Here is an 18,259-nt window from a genome sequence, read left to right on the forward strand (position 1 = left end):
GGATAAATAGTTTATTTATAGACTGTAGTCCTGAATGCAACCATGACATGTAAAATACTGTATCAGAAATCCATTTACCATGTCAATATAATGATCAGATGTGTCTGCCAATGTCAGTCAAACTGAGGATTACTGCATTCATCTACAATGTTTTAATAAGGTACACTGCTGCTCATAAGTTTGGGCTCACTTAGAAATGTCCTTATTTTGAAAGAAAAGCAGCTGGTTTTTCAATGAAGGTAATATTAATTGAATGATAAATCCAGTGTAGACATAGTTAATGTGCTAAATGACTATTCTAGCTGGAAACAGCTGATTTTTAATGGAATATCTCCATAGAGGTACAGAGGAACATTTCCAGCAACCATCACTCCTGTGTTCTAATGCTACATTGTGTTAATTAATGGTGTTGAAAGGCTAATTGATGACTAGAAAACCCTTGTGCAGTTATGTTAGGACATGAATAAAAGTGGGAGTTATCATGAAAAACATGAAATTGTTTGGATGACCCCAAACTGTATGTCTGAAATCACTAGCTCACTACTCCCCATGTAAGAGACTCTGAGTACTTTATAATAAGCTGCAAAGTTAGATTTCTGACTACACACTGTCATTTTACATCATCGCTGACAGGTGAAATATGGCACAGCAGCAATTTCCACATATATACAATGCAGTCTATCACATTTTAGGACTGCTGTAGAAATATGTGTACATGGACTATGCTTTTATTAAATGATGGTAATTTTTAAAGAGCTCAGACACTTAAAATGACAAAAAGTAAATACAGAGCAGTATTTAGTAAACAGAATGTACATAGCAATATACAGAAACAGTAACTGTAACTCATATCAATATTCTTAGTAATCCTACATGTCACTTAAAGGATTTTGCCTGATTAGACCTCAGGACTTCTTGGCTCTCTTCTCCTGACCCGAGCCACAGCCTGAACAGAGGTCTTATCAGTCAGTAAAAGTGAACACACTGGGATAAGCATCTGAAGCCTTTGGAACCTAGTTGCTGCAACATGTTAAATGTAGCTTTGTTTCAGGAATGTAAAAGACTGAGATGATAAATGTGTGAGATATGGTATGAGGAGATATAGACTATCACATAGTCTATCAGTCTCCCTGTTAGTTTTGTTAGTACTGGCCTAATACAGGGTCATTATAATGGGCATGCTGACGTACTGATATCGCTTAGTTGGAAACATTAAAGCCAGTAAGCATTTGCTAATGTTGTTAGTTCTACTTGAGCTGTTCTGCTGTAAAAAGTCTTGTTTGCTGGGGAATAGGCTGACGAACTTCTTTTTTTTGTTTTCTGACCTGTTGCCATAAAACTGCACACTACAGTTACAGGAACTGTTGAGTAGCTCCAGCAAGACATCACTCAATAATCAACGGATTATTATCTGTAAGCTGTCATTCTCACAACCAACTATTGGAACAACAGTTAGAGAATATATATGTGGCCTTACTTGGACGGGTGCAGTTATGTGCTTGAGCTTCCCCTATGAAGCCAGGAGCACAGAACTGGCACTGGGGACCGATTGTGTTGTTGATGCAGCGGAGGCAGTGGCCAGTGTCGGGGTGACAGAGCTGGGCAGGGCCCTGAGGGTCTGCATTCCCACTGCAGTTACATGGGACACAAGCCCCTGATGCTTTGTAGAAGCCACTGCTGCACTCGTCACAGTGTGGGCCACCATACCGGGGAAGGCACTGGTCACACACTGGGGAGCCACTGGAATCTGCACAGGGAAAGACAAAGGTGCACGTCAGCTACAAATCGGTGCTCATGACGTGATTACAAAATAAGGTACATCTTAATTAGAAACAACTTTCCTGGACACATCCATGACCTGAAGCTTTGTTTTGTTCCCAGAGTATTAATGTCAAACATGAACAGCTACGTTTCTGACAGAGTTGTGCTGCAAATGCAAAGACATGAAGAATATTCTCAGAAGTTCATCGTGCTATATTCCAGTGAATTTGCGCAGATTCTCTATTGATAGTTCTGTGTAAATACAGTTAAGAAAACACACCTTTAGTGTCAACCCGAATCAGTACATCATAAATGCAGCAGGTTAAATAACTCATCTGTTTGCTCATTTAAAGCACTGAGTTTATGTGGTTTTAGGAGAATCAGTCAAACACGCGCTCCTGTTTAATTACACAATTTCAAATGAAGCAGCTCCTGCTGTGCCACTAGGTGGCTCAAGATGACAATATATGGATATGGGAGCAAGCCGAGTTCTTTAATGTCTCCAGACAAGACTGTTTTTCCCCTCAGTGGAAACACAGGGACTGCTGTCTTCTCTCAGCAGGTCGAGTCACACCCTGGACCTTTACTTTATTAATTATCTGTGTATGGCATCCAGACTGGCAGGGCATGGGTTTTATGACAAATGCTAAACACATGAGGTGTTTAAAAGCGGAGTAGACTGGTAATAAATTCAAGAAACATGAGAGGTGAAACACAGCAAAGATGCAGTACTTTACAGCTGTCTACCAGGCTACCCTGCATCTACAGCACATGAGGACTCACTGAATGGTCTGATGTGAATTAATAGAAAAAATGTTCCAGTCTATGATCACCATTTCCCAAAAGAAATCTATGGAAGTGGCATGTCAGATAGGACGACAGGCTCACCAGCATCATCACAACACCACGAGGGAATATGTTCTGGCAGCTGGAGAGCTCTACACACACAGAACCTACAACAAGCAGCACCGAGGCTGCTCTGGAGGCCTTCAGTGGAACAACACCATACAATGACCTTACTTTAAAGTGGTTTCTTATTCATTTATCATCAATTTCTACAGTGCACATATAGCCTGCTCTCTAACTCAGGGCTCAGTATGGTCCCAAGAGCACCTCTGAACATCACAGATTAATAAGATCTATAAATAGAGTGGGTGCTTTAAAGATCAACTAGGGTTTGATTTCATCCTGAACTGAGCCCAACAGCACATCATTGTTCATTAGCAACAAGTGTATATCGGTTCTAAGTGTCAGCTTTCTCCTGTGACCTCCGGTCTGGTAATATGATACCACAACACCTAGCATGTCAAACAGGAACAGCAGTATCACAGTATGCTACCCTAAACATTACTGTGTCCTCAAGGGGAAACTTTCCAGCAAACGATATCTTGTAGGATAAGATATTTCCTCTAAAGCTTTGACTGCCCTGGTTATGGTACAGATATTTATAAGATTATTTTACAGCATATTCTGAGTTGTATTTTTAAAAAGTACCACATAATAAATATGTTTATGATAATAAAAATGTTCATAGTAGTGTTGGGATATGAGAAGTAGACGACTTGAATCCTTTAAGATATTAAAGTTCTGCATACAGAATTCCTGACTTAGTGCATCAAATCAAATGTTTCCATTTTAAAGGGATATTGTTACATTTTTGGACTGGGGAGTATTTCAAACACTGCACTTGACTTTTCCCCTTTACTTGGGTCTTTCGAGGCCTCCCTTATCAATTCCAATTATTTTGATAACCGATTCATTATTTAAGGATATTTCAAGCAAACAAAACATCTATTCATACATTCAAGTTGTAAAACTGACAACAGCAAAATTTAAAACTAAATTTAATACATTTGGGTTTTTGATGGTTGCTTAGACAAAACAGGATTGAAACTATCCTAGTTCAGCTACAGATCTGAACTTTGTTTTATACTAGATGGTTCTGATGGCAAACTGCAGATGTATATGAAGTAAAGAAAGATAAGGCTCATATTTTACTGATTAATGGGATCATTCAGAAGTAAAACTAAATGTGTGACTACTATTCTTAAAGCCTTTGGTATCTATAGATAATTGGGGGACTTGAGAGGGTTTATAACTGTCATGCTTTGTTATTTGTGTGAAATTTACAAGAACATGTCTTTAAGCTCTATACAGGAGCCATAAAACAGCATTGTCTCACTGCAGACCTGAGGCATGTAGAGGTGTTTGAACACCCAGTCATTGAAGGGTTAACCTGTCTGCAGGTAAAAGCATTTTTATTGAACAGGCACCCTGCACATTTTTGTTTTATTTATGTCTCATGATTGAATATGTAGCATTTCTTAATAAGACTTTTAAACTTTGTAACAACTGGAATAAACTCATAAACCTAGAAATGGTGTGGTTTGAAGTTAAAGTACTGTGTTAAAATACAGGCAGGCATCCAGAGTGGACAGGTGTCTCCTGCAGATCCTTCTGAGGGATTTCAAGGTGTCCCCATGGCAGATGGGATTTATATTCCCCCCAGCATGTTTGTCCTGTGGTCATCTCCCAGTAGGGTGTATCTAAATAACTCCACAGGGTGGCTTTTAGGATTAACAAAGCATTTCAACTAGCTTCTTTTAAAGCAAAAGGAACAGTGGTTGTACCTCTAAGCTTCTGATTTTCTACCAAAGAACCTTTGGCTCCTGAACTCATTCTGTTCTTGAACAGGACTGAACTTTGGCTATGAGAAGTTAAAGTAGTTACTTAGAGACAGATACATGCAGATAAGTCCAAAATTATTCACACTATGCCAAATTTTGGTTTATCATAAATTTGTAGTGGACCACAAAAGACACTAAGACACTGTGTTTGAGGTGTTAATGATACATTTAACCTATTTCCATGTTTTAAAAAATATATAATTTAAACAAAACAAGCTATGCCCATAATTCTACCCTTTCAAACTGTATAAAACCTTAGAGAAATGCAGCTTCTGTACTATTCCAAATGTTTTAGATTAATCTAACAAACTAAAAATAAAAACAGCAGATGAATAGATTTGCTCAAGTTCTGACTAAAACCAAAGAGCTTAATGAACTGCTATTAGAGTCCATCAGTGAGACAGAGCTGCACATTGGGGCTACTCACAAGATGGACAAACGCCATTAAGTCAGGTCAAAGTGTTTTCAAGTTCCAGTAGCCACAGAGCAAAGCATCATCAAAAAGCACAAATATTTTTCAACTGAATAATCTCAAAAGATGTGGTAGGAGGCCGGACGTGATCCCTGCACTGTGAAGAATGGTAGAAGCCAAGATGAATGCAAGGATTATCACCAAGACCATCCTAATGAATATAAGCAGTTCTGGTAGCAACATCTCAATCAGACACTGAACAATGCTGGTGTCTATGAATGAAGACCAAAACAGGCTGACTTCTCCAAGACAGGCACACAAAAGCTCAGCTGACAAACAAACAAGCGCTTGGTCATTAGTTCTGTGGTCAAAATGCGGTTGTTTGGACACAACGATGAAAAAACGAAGCAGCATTTTACCCTCAAAACAGCATCCCCACCGTCAAACATGGTGGTGGGAATGTTTGACTTTGGGTTTTTGCAGAAAACTTTGGATCTTCCAACAAGACAGTGATCTGAAACATTCCCAGCCAAAGAGGTCAAGAAATGATTGAAATGAACAGAAACCAATATCAATAAGTTGGAGCAGAGAATCCATGGAGGCAGCTGAAGACCAGAACAACGGCAAGGAAGCTTCAACCTCAAAGACCTGGAGATCATCACAAAGAGGTGTAGAACAAAATCCCAGTCAAAACACACATGAATGAATAATGTAAAAACGGAAATAAATTCCTCATCAACATATCACAACATGTTTTACTCTCTTGTCTCTTGTTTTTATCATTTCCAGTCAAAAAAACCCCCAAAAACACCAAACACCTATTAGTCAATTCAAATTCTCAATAAATCTTAGTTTGGTATGGGTATAAACAATTTTGGGTAGTATTCTGCCAAAATTGTTCAGTATTCTTCCAAATGACAGATGTTAATACTACACACTGTGAACCAGTGGTTGCATTCAGACTCCAGTGCTCGGTACAGTGGAGGTGTTGGTGTTGAATGATTTAGACACAGATAACTGCCTTCCAGTGGCCTAGATGTAGGTCTCCATCAGTGTAGTCATGTGACTGTGTTGTATTTCAGCGCTGAGCAGGCTGCTACTGATAAGCATGATTTAACCTCTGCTGGGGGTTCAAAGGCAGTTGGTCTACTGGGTTATATAACTAGAAAGAAACGTGAGCTGCTCCACACTGCACTGCAGGGGCCAGAGGACCTGACCTGCTTGTTTACCCATTTTCCTCCACTTTGCTATGAAACACATTGCAACAGATGGACAGGTAACTGTCTGATATACACACTTAGAAAGAGAAGAAAGCTATAGAAAAAAAAGAAAATTGAAATAAAATGAATGAAAATACTCGATGAACCTGATGATGAGCTGAAAGAGGCCAGCTATCCTCTACCACTGAGCAAAGACACAATCATACATGGATGACTTCATATGTGTGACCCACATTCTGAACTTGTGCAATGCTCCATTTCACCTCTCTGAGTGTCAGTATGGAGGGACATTCATTTACTGCAAAAGGCCTTATCAGCACATTTAGGAAGCATGACCCCCCAGTGTGAAGCCATGATACCACACTGTGGCATCTTCTCATTTGTTGCTGTTGCCAGGGAAACCTCCACCTGCAGGCTGCTCCTTTTACCAGCTGAAGTGTTTAGTTTAAAGCATCCTTTATAGCCACGCATGCTGTTAAAACAAGAGAAGTTCTGCTGATCACAGCTCTGAGCGTATTTCTGATTTCTTCCTGTCTTTTGCAGCTCCTGGACTCCTCTTCCTGCACCGATGCTGTCTGAACTGAGAATGTGATGCTGCCCATCCCCCCCAGTCTGTTGCTGCCTGACTGGCGCTGAAATGGCCCAGCTGTGCTCATGCTGTCCCAGCTCAGCAAAGCCTGGTACATGTCCCTTCCCCATGTTGAGCAACCTCCTTTGCGGTCCCTGGCAGGGGGAAATGTAACCTGACAGCATAAGTGCACATATATGTGGCTGTTGCCATGCATGCCGCTGCTAATGGGGGGAGATGATCGGGATGTGGCGAAGCTGTCTAGGATTGGTCCAGAAAGAGGGAGGGCATGATGGGTGAACATGAATAACAGACAAGAGTGAACAGGGTGACACACTGGTGAATGAAGACCTCAACAAACAAGCAGTTTGTAGAAAGGGTTCAAGGGAAGTCTGACATGGATAAGCTGTGATGTAAGCCACTGTGTCATGGTGTGGTGTTAGAGTCCGATGAACTCAAACCACAACAGGCTGATGACAGCCACAGTATACGTAACACTGCTCCTGGACGCTCTGTAATTACGGTCTTGGAGATAAGGTTAATCTCTTTAAGAGTTACCGCAAATGAACCAGGTGACACAATATTTATTTCCACCTACGGAGTTCTGGCCATCAACAAAATACTCTGAAAAGTTCGGTCTAGAGTTGGCATTACATGTCAGTTTATGATATGCAACTGTTTTTATTATGGATTTGAACATTTTTCAGTCTATCAGTTGTGAAGATTTGCTGCACATCCTATTTTATGTCACATATGTTATGACATCATGGTTTTTAAAACAACTTGAAGACATTACCTTTATATCTGGGCAATTGTGAAGAGGATTTTAACTAGTTTGCAATATTTTATATACCAGTTTAAGCTAACATTTTCTTTAAAAACTATTTAGATAAACCACCACACACTTAATTGAATAAAATATTACACTGTGAAATAAAATATTGAATAGTCAATGGTTTGGTTTGTTTGGTAAACATTTGTACTGCTACAATTTGGATGCAGAACCTAGATCTTTATAGCATGTATTCATTACATTTAACTATTTTAACCATCTTTCCATTACATAATTTATCCATTATTTAAATTTGCTGTTTCCACATTTTATTCAGCTGCCTCCAGCTATTACAACAATATAGTCATTACTTTTAGCATTACAGTTTATTGAACTAGCTATACAATTTATTTGACATACAGCTGTTTCAACCATTTACCCATTACTTTAATCTAGCATTAACTATCTAAAAAGTGTATATTTTAATTTTAGTGAATGACTTAAACCATTACCATACCAGCCAATAATGCTTGGTTTTCTGCTGTTTATTTCCTTTAACTGTAAAGTATTTCTCAAGAGCAGTTTGTTAAATGCAGTCTGTTAAGTGTTGTGACAATGGCGTGTTTTTTCCATTTTGTCCTGTCAGAATTTTAAGCTTACAATCAGTGTTTCGATTCAGATCCAATGTGCTCCAATCGGATCTGGTAATGTCAGTGAATTAACTAAACAGTAGAACAACGCAGAGCTAATTTGTGAAAATTTTGAGATTAATTACTAATTGGTAATTAACTAATTGCTAGTTGCAGATTTTCAACTGGTGCTTCTCTCCATTTTATATAATTGTTGAAAAAAATGTCTTTTGATGAAGTGATATTTTGATGTTTTATGACCTTAATTATTTCTCAATTAATCTAAATAACTTAATGTTTCCTTTTTATGATAACCCATTTAACAATAGAGTAATCAGAAATTTGAACCAGATTTCTTTTAATTAGAGGAGGAACTTAACTGGGTTATTCTATAGTCCTGACGTTCATATGGAGACACTATAAAGCAGGTCTCCTGATAACTGGGGTAGGAAAGGACTTCTTCAGGCACAGAAATGTGGTGTGTGTCCAGGGATGCTGTGCTCTAACTGAAAACACTGTGTTCACCAAAATTATTTCTTGTTGAGACTTCAAAGGCTGGTTTTAGTTTATCACCAGCTCACTCAGTTAAATGCAGAGTGACATTTTACACACAGCTTGAAATGTATAGCAGTTACTCATGAACACTGGGAGATTACATCAAAAGAACGCTGCCTGTTCTGATGAATTCTACGGTCTGTTTTGATGTGCCAGTGGCAAGTAGTAGCATGAATCTCAAGCCCATCCCATTTTAAATGACACAGAGTAACTGACGTTGAACTCTTTAGGTGCTGCCATTGAGCAGATGTTCAGTGGTTTGTTAAGTGGCTGCCACACAATAAAATTTCAGAGAAAACCGGAGTGGTTTAGGAATTTGTCAGTCTGTCATTCAACCTAGATCTCAACCCAATAGAGACCTTTGGGTGTGTTGTGGAAGTAGGGCAGCAGCAGCCTGAAGGTGACAGAAGTGGGGTCATGTGAGAAGGTCAGCATTAATCCCAGATTGTCTGGAAATAGAGATCGAAAGCACTCTAGTGGATCTTTGAAAGATTATTTATTTCACTAAAATATTATTTTGAAAACTAGCAGAGATGCAAACAGCAGATAACTAATGATATGTGTAAATCTGCTGAAAATAGATTATTGTTAAATGGATCAAAGGGAACAATTTCGCTGTCCTCAAATAAAACAAGAATTTGTTGGTCTCACGTAGGTCAAAGTCATGTCAAGAAACACAGGAAAAGTCAACAACATAACAACCCTTTCATGATAAAATGATGAATACAGTCAGCAAACCAGACTGTAGTCAGTCTCAGTTTGTTCATATGAGGGCATAGTGTAGAACTGATCATCACTGAATCAATGCTGATGTTGGAAATGCACCACTTTGCACATGTAGAGAGACTGGAACTAATGACTGAATTTCAGATCTTTGGTATTTGTCTTGTTGAGCTGGATTCACTGCAGTGCCAAACCACTAGAACTGTGTTAATTCACAAACTATTCATGTTGGTGAATGGTACTTAAAGTAAGAAAGGCCATCCAGTTTATTAATGGAACTGAATTTCAGCTTTCAGTTTTATTTGGAGGACAGCTGGATGGTCACTTTTAACAGATGAATTTAGTCAGAAACTGTGAGGCTGTGGACTTGACATTTAATTAATTTAAATATGCACATTCACTTCATAAGACTCCTTGTCCGGTCATTGATTCAACCTCTAAAAACTAATACAAGTTTGAATCCCTTCCTACTTTAAAACTTCTTGAATCTTAGACTCTACACCGGTGCTTCCTTTAGAACATGCAGATCTGTGAAGCCCCTCCTCGATCTCCATCCATCCCTCTGCACTTGCTGCAGTTCAAACACACCAGATCATCTGTGACTCGGCTCCAACACTGCAAAACTCCTCTACACTGCACAGTGACAAGTTGTAATGTTATACAGAAAGCCCCACGCTGCAAGTGGTCACGATACTTTCCTTAGGTTTCTGACTTATGAAATCTTGGAAGTCTGAATCTGTGTTTCAAAGACCGTCACCGATATGCTGCAGTTTCATGGTGCTAATGCTCGGCCATGACGTTGACTGCTGGTTATGAAAAGAAAATGCAGCACTAAAAGGCCCTATCGACTTGGGAAGAAATTACAACTCCTCTAGTGAAACTCTGGCTAAACACGTTTAAACAACCGGTCAGACAATCAGTAGCTTTCTTTGAAATTCTTGTTTGAATGTAATGAAATTCCAAGTAAGTTCTTGGAATCTCAATGGTTGACCTGGCAATTATCAAAATGAAGAACTATCCATTTTGAATTTCTTAAACTGATTATTCTTAAGCTAATTTAAAGGTGCAATATGCAAGATTTTAAACATAAATATAGCCGCAAACAACTATTTGTTACGAAGAAATATAGAGGGGTAATGCCATCTTTAGCAGAGGATGAAGTCACACTCTATGTGTGTTGTAATCTGAGCTTCCGGCTGCACATGCATGTTGGTGCATGTTTCTCCCTCCCTGTAAAACGGCTGGTCTTTTGCACATTCATAAACAAAGACTGACTCACACACTACCCCCATTAACCCCCCCATAAATTAATTAAAGCAAAAACATGCATTTACCTGATTTATGTGCACTTGTTTCATTTCAGCTCAGTGTGTGAGTCTCTACTGCTGTTTTGCTGGGAGGTGTCCCTCCCTGTCTGTTCGCTTTCGTCTGAGATGCTGGTATTCCAGCAACATCTTGCATACGGCACCTCCATAAAGCCTTGCAATCTTTTCAGGACAGCAATGACATGAACTATGTTTCAAGAGCAACCCTCCTAGTGTCCAGCAAAATCAAATCACAGCATTATGGCTACATTCTGGAGTCAAAAATGGCAGCAAGCGTCATGAGACCATTAGATGCCTTGTATTGCAGCAGTGCGATTTGATGTCAAAATTGAATTGCATTTTTTAAACCAGTATTGCCATTGCGATTCAAATGGTTAATGGTCTGCACCTATATAGCACTTGTCTACACTAGTGGTACTCAGAGCGCTTTACAATGTTCCTCATTCCACCATTCACACACACATTTACACACATCAACGGCGACAGAGCTGCCATGCAAGGTGCCTGCCATCAGGAGCAACTTCAACTTTAGTGTCTTGCCCAAGGACACTTTGACATGTGGAGGGCCAGGGGATTAAACTGCCTTGCAATTAGAGGACAACCTGTTCGACCACATGTGCCACAGCAGATTCAAATATCAATGTATATATTTTTAAATACTGCTGCACACATTAGCTGCAGCTTTGTCATTTATGAACTATGTATTCCTCTGGCATTCTCTGGTTGCTTTTCTACACATCTTAAGACTGAGGGTTTTTACTGTGTTGTCATGTACACAGCATACAAGGCAGCAGGTTCCTCAATTTTAATGCTGTATTACTTTCACTGCATTGCCCTTATAACCTTTACTAACCAGTCAAAGGTAGATGGTAAAATGTCATGCTGACTTATTTTGCGGCGCACCTGTAGCAGAGTTTGCGAAATGTTTTCTAAGACATCATCACTGCACAATATCGGTGTCTGTAAGAAGCCCGTCGCATCAAAACCCCCTTAATCACTGCAACAGAGCACTGGATGAGAGCCTGAGGTGAGTGTGTGATGCGTCAGCAGGGACTGACCGGTGTGACAGGTGCCGGTGGAGGCGGAGTTGGAGCATGGGCACGGTGCACAGGGGTCGGTCAGGGCAGCTCTGGGGCTGCGGTAGAAACCAGGCTTACACTCTTCACAGTTGGATCCCTGGGTGTTGCCCTCACAGTTCAGACACACTCCTGTAGGGCAGAACAAATAACACATGGTTACCTATTTTGTCTTAGAACTGCTTACACCAGAAAGTGGGATTAGTTGGTTACATAAGACTCACCACCATTTTTATTTTACCTCAACTTGGTCACTGCACACAAAGTCAGAGGTCCTTAAATAAATAAAAAAATGTACTAATAATACATTTTTCTGATTCTATTTGGTGACCATTGTGCCAAAATTGCAAAAGATTACATGCGTTATGTGAATGTTGGTAACAGTAATATATGCGCCTTTCTTAAAAGCACAATTTCATGGGCAGAGCCTGGAAACTTTATGATAAACGGGTGACGTTTAAGATACTTTAAGACCTTTTAACGCCACAGAACGCAGTTTAATGACAGTTTCATACTCATACATGACAAAAGCTGAAAGCATAACAAAAAAACAGGTGGGATGAAGTGTGATGATATGTTGTGTAAATCCTGGCTAAAACCTTGACTGCCGTGTTCCCAGCTGAGGCTTCGTAGGGTTAGGGTTAGGGTTAGCAGTGACAGTGTTCGCTACGGGTCTGATGGTACTGATGGTCCACAAAAAAGGACTGATCAGCAAAATCCACTGTCATAACATCCCCTGACAATCAGCAGTCATGCACAGAAACACTTTAAAGAGACATATGAATTAAATTCTAACTTTTTTTTACTACATTCTAAGGAGTTTTCTGAATCTAGTATTTTTTTGTAGTTCTTTCAAGACCTCAAGACTCCATGGAATAGAATATTTACAAAGCACTACCTTGTATTTTCAAATTTTAATTTAAATACAGCATATTTTAAGGCGAATATCAAATGTAAATATTAGATGAGTCTTTAGTGACTGAAATAAATTGAGATGTTGCAGCAGCATCAGGATAGAAGTGAGCAGAGGTAAAAAAAAAAAAAAAAACAAGTAAAGAACATTTTTAAGAACTTTGCATGGATTTCATTGTGAGAGGTAGTTTTTCCGGTAAAAAACTCGAAAAGTTCAAAAATTAATTGTTAGAAAGAGAATTAGATAAAATTAAAAAAAGGAAGAAAACTAAATTATACAAAAGCAACTAACTTACAAGCAAACAATAAGCATGCAGTATCCATGACCACATGACTTTTTAAACATGCAGTTACTTATATGTATACATATATAGTTTAATGTAGAATGGAACAGAAAATATAACGTAAAATATACACTAATATAGTCTAACATACAGTACAGAACAGAAATATTCTATGGCAATATAGTGTAGAATACACAAGAAAACATTATACAGTGTAAGTGTAATTAAATAACAGATAATAAACGAACAGTGTGCATAGTATTCTAATATAAAGCAGAATATAGTCAATACTGTATGTTTTAGTGTGCACTATTTGCAAATCAGTCCAACACAGAGTCAGTTAAGGAGAAGCAAGTGCCCTGAATGTGGCAAACATTATTTTATGCTTCTGTGTGTTTGTGTTATAAATGAACAAATATAACAGAAGAACAAAGGTGTTTGGATGGTATTTCCAGCACCATCTACGGCCTGCAGGTGTGTTTTTAAGTCCAGTTTATGGTTTCGCCATCTCTGTGTACAAACGACTTTGAAAGCAGACTCCACAGATGTGTAGTTGTTGTTATAATACATTCTAGTCTGCAGGAGGCCACTTGGAGGACTTGTTCCATACAAGTGCAGTAGGTTGTATGCATTTATTCCTTGTATGCACAGTACTGGCCTTATAGTGCGGTCATTCTCAGGGACCGATGTAAAAAATTTAAAGTACTCACGGACGTGCAAACTATAACAGAGCCGTTATCCTGGCAGTCAGCTCAATGTATCCTGAGAGGTGAAACTCAGGCAGGGACAGTCTCCTCTCTATGAGATGCCGTTCTGTACCTCAACCTCATCTATGTTTTTCACACGTCACACTAAAATGGGATCAGACTGCTTCCCAAAAAGACACTGATATAGTATAAAAAGAAACACGAACCAGTCAAACTGCATTATATCAGCACACAAGCACGGTATCTTTCAGAGGTAGGAAGGTTACACTGAAGTCAGAGGTTCTTCAGCTAAAACAATGGACTGCCATTTTTATCCAAATAGATTTATGAAACTTACTGTAGTTTAAAAAAAAAAAAAGATCCAATTTGAATATATTGATTGCTTTTCTTGTAAGCAGATTGTGCTATTCATGGCTGAGCTTCTGGGTGTTTTTGAATTGGTATGTCTCTATGATCACAGGTAGAGGATATGCAGACATGACTCAACCTGTCTACACACTGCTGCTATAACTTTGCATAACAGTGGTTTCAACCAAAAGCTGTAAAATGCAGCATTCCCTGCAGCAAACCCTGCACATCACAGGTCAAAGTGTTGGGTGGAGACAGCGTTTACTTAAGAGGAAATATTTCATTACATCAAGCAGTGGACAAGTGAAGACAAATAACAGCTTTCACTCAGCTGTAGTCGACAAATTGCAGGTCATCTGAGTGAAATGACACTAAAATAAAGGTGACATTTATCATACTAGATTGAATTGACCTAGAAAAAAGAATAATGGTTAACAGGCCATACTTCTTGTGAAACATTTTCCTGATGATAGACTGAAAACCTTCATTTATCTCTCTTTCATTTTAGTTCAGTTGAAAACAATGGGTCAGTGTGGGGACAGTCTTCCAGTGTCCTGTTGGAAATGGCGAGTTCCCGTCATGTTTATTGGAGGTACACAGTGTTTGGGATACTGTATAATTTGCATTTGCACAATACATTCTTGTGTAAGCATCCCTAGGGAGAGGCCAGGGTCAGTCTTTAAAGGAGCTGTCAGCCCTGAGCTATGTTAATCCACAGCCCTGTGAACACTGAGCCCAGGAAAAGGCTACAGCGCTCCATCTGCCCCTGCATTATAATGGAGAGACATATGGCTTCTAAAACTGCTGCCCCCTCCTACACCCCCCACATTCTGACCCCTCTACCTATCCTCCTTTTCAAGCCTGTCACTAGCTGGTGGTTTCCTAATTCTCAAAGCCTGACTGCTGGAGGTGAGCAGCAATCCTCCTTTATACGCGATCAAGAACGCAGAAGAGGATAAATCCAACCATAAATCACACTGGAGCCTGGATTTGTGGAATTCTACATCTATTTTTAACATTTTCAATTTCAATTTTAGTTTTTCTTAGCTTTCTGTATCCTTCTCGCCAACACAATATTACACTTCTGTTGAGGTCCCATGATAAACATTTACTTTAGACAAACTGAAGAGCTTGTGTGTTGCCAATGTCCCTAATTAAACACAGCAGATTATCCTCAGCATATAGTACCAAGGTGTTAAATTTATGGGGAACTTAATGAGCATTTTGAGGGCAAAGACTGGTTGGACCATTAAGCTTCAGCTTCCTGATGCATTGTCCATTTACCCAGGGGCTGCATGCTGAAAGGAGCACATACAGCTGCTTCTTCCATTACAGGCACCAACAGATCGCTGCTGTCAGTGTGAGGGTTTTAGAAGAGAAAGTATAACTTGTTGAGAAAAGTTGTTGAGGATCTGGTGGCTCTGTAATGCTGTGAGGGATTTTTCATTAATATATCTGGTCCACTTAGAGGGATGAAATGAATACCAAGTTGTTCTGAGTGATCACTTTTATCATACGGTCAAATTTTTCTCTTCTGATAGGAGCAGATTCTTCCAGGAAGGCTCACTGAATGGTTTGACGAAAATGACGTCAATCATTTGATGTGGCCTTCAGATCCCGATCTCAACCCAAACGAACATTTATGGGAGATTTTGGACAGTGCTCTCCACCATCATCATCATTAATTGAGGGGATAGCTTTTGGGAGAATGCTGTTAATTTCTCCAGTAGTTTCTCCAAAAGAGTCCAGAGACTAAGAGAATTAGTGCCACGGTGATCCAACACCTTCCTATGACACCTGATGTTGGGATTTCCTTTAATTTGCCACCAAACTATATATTGTTGTTTGAAATTTAGCTCGTTGGGGAGCTAGTTACTCAAGCTTTACTTCATGAATGGCACAAACGGTATAAGCTAGCAGTATAATTAGAAGCTTAGTTAAGTATAAAGTCATGTAAAAATAAAAAAGAGTCAAGTTAAGTACAAGCACCTGTCTGTAAATTAACCTACAAGTCCATTGGATTTCAAGTCAGGAAGGCAGATGCTCTACCAAACTCAGCCACTGTGGCTCATTCACAGCTGAACCTGACAGTCCTGAATGCTGAAAAGGTACAAAACAAGACTTTAAGCTTGTTAGGGTGATTATCAAAACAGTTTTTAAGATTTCAGTATGCAACGGTTTTAACTGCACCATTCCATTTGTGATCAGCAGACTCACCAGCCTGTGGATGGCAGTAGTTGGTGTGGTTGTTACACTGGCAGGGCCGGCAGCCAGTGCTACTGAAGTGGAAGAAACCTGGGTGGCATTCGTCACACTTGGGTCCATACACTCCCGTCTTGCACATGCATATCCCTGAGCTGGAGGGGCAGAGCAGAACACAAAATTACCACAACACCTTCAGAAGCGTACAACAGAATTCCAGGCCTGGGCTGTCAGCGAGTGTGTGTGTGTGTGTGCGTGCGTGCGTGCGTGTGTGTGTGTGTGTGTGTGTGTTTTGGACTGCAGTCCTGACACTTGACACCCAGGCTGTGCAAATCCTGCAGATTCTCCCGTCCATCTGCTTTCTATAGATCTGCTGCAGGTATGAAGTATGCAGGAAGTACCCCGACTAACACTAACACATTTAGCATGTTTTGTTGGACGTGTAGTATCCGGCGAATCACCGTGTGAAATTTGGTTTTTTCCTTACGCTATTCCTTATCATCTCATTCCGTCTCTACCAAAAGGATCAGTCTACGAAAATCACGAAAAAAATAAGATTATTTCACTCTCACCTACTCTTCATCTGTTCTATTTGACTGACTTCAGACACATTCGTCTCTGAAACGTCATTCGCCACCTCGATACAACACATTTAGGTTTGGGTGATGATCAAAGCACTGAACAGCATGTAAGCCTGGAAAAAAACAACATGAACTTTGACAAGATCCGTTAACTGGCTAATGGAGCTGAACTCTTTAAATGAATTTAAAAAGAAAAACAAGCTTAGTAGCAGACTTCCCAGCATGTGCTGTTTTGAAAGTTGAAACTACAAAGAGATTTTTCTTTTTTGTAGCTTGAAGAAAACAGACATGATGAAAACCCACATATATATATGTGACAGTACGTCAGAGTTCATTATTTCATTCATTCTCTGACAGCAGCCTCAAATGTTACCTTTGTCCTGACTCCAGTACAAAATGACTCCAGCAGCTGCATTCTTCATATGAAATGAAAGCCTCACTCCTTAAACCATACACTGGACACCAGGTGATGCCAGTACAACCTGTGTCAGTACAGTGACTGGGCCACAAGGTCCTGCCTGATCCTAATGTGAGCAAACACACCTTGAACTTTGCTCGTTCCAGTGGCTGCAATCTTGACCATCTTGGACACTATTCTGTAGCTCCAGATCACCTGCTTTTCTCTCATAGGTGGGTGGGGGTCTTAGTTGGGCACTGAGGGCCAGGCAGGATTTTGATACATGATTCCATTCCCGGTGACAGATGTGCACAACGTGGAGGCTGTCCTTAGTGCAAGATCAGTGCCCACTTCTGAACTTCTCAGACATTTAGGCTTCACCACTGGGAAGCTGCCATGTTGTCCATTATAAAACAGTCTATGCATTAAGCCTCTGAATCCCAAAACCCACCGGCAGGTTATAAAGACATGTTATCTATAAAAATCACCATATTTACACAACTTATCAGAGCCAGTTACTATAAAAATGCAAATAATTGCCAGATTTTCCACTTTCTAACAGTCCTTGAACTACTACTCTGCGGAATGTGCAGTTCCTTTGGAAGTCTTGACAAGTTTAAATTCATCACAATTTAGCAAAATCACTGCATTTTACATGTCCCGTTTAAATATTTGCCAAAAATAAATCACTTGCTTTAACCAGATTCTGCAAAAACTACAATTACCGACTACTCAGCTGCATCCGTCAGTCCTCTGACAAACATCACGGCACTATCCAGCTGAACCGCTGGCACAGAGCAGAGAGGATGGAAACAAAAGTAAAGTACATAGACCCACCATGTTTTCCACTATTGGTAACGTCTGTGGGTAGCAGCCATTCACACCTTTCTAACTCGTCATTATTAACAGGTTGAAATTAAAGCAGTCAGTGTGGGACTTTGGATATGCTTTGATTTGTACATGTAGAAATCCTGTGTTCTGTCCACTGTTCTCAGCACGCCGCAAGAATAATCATACTGTCACTGTGCTACAAGCAATCCATAATCAGCTGCTCTATCCTGTAAAAAGCACAAAGTCGCAGCCGTTCTGAGACATCCACA

The 18,259-nt window shown here is 39.8% G+C and overlaps 1 protein-coding gene across 1 annotated transcript in view; it reads right to left on the bottom strand.

Moving 5' to 3' along the window:
- si:ch211-158d24.2 (multiple epidermal growth factor-like domains protein 9) overlaps window positions 1-18,259 on the bottom strand; it is a 37,988-nt gene that overhangs the window by 2,413 nt on the left and 17,316 nt on the right. Inside the window, exons 3-5 of the mRNA XM_023297637.3 lie at window positions 16,197-16,336; window positions 11,711-11,860; window positions 1,478-1,747 (exon numbers count right to left, since the gene is read on the bottom strand). Of these exons, the coding sequence (XP_023153405.2) occupies window positions 1,478-1,747; window positions 11,711-11,860; window positions 16,197-16,336 (560 nt within the window). The remainder of the gene's footprint in view (window positions 1-1,477; window positions 1,748-11,710; window positions 11,861-16,196; window positions 16,337-18,259) is intronic.

Source organism: Amphiprion ocellaris, chromosome 6 (genome assembly GCF_022539595.1).
Source record: "Amphiprion ocellaris isolate individual 3 ecotype Okinawa chromosome 6, ASM2253959v1, whole genome shotgun sequence".
Lineage (NCBI taxonomy): Eukaryota > Metazoa > Chordata > Actinopteri > Pomacentridae > Amphiprion > Amphiprion ocellaris.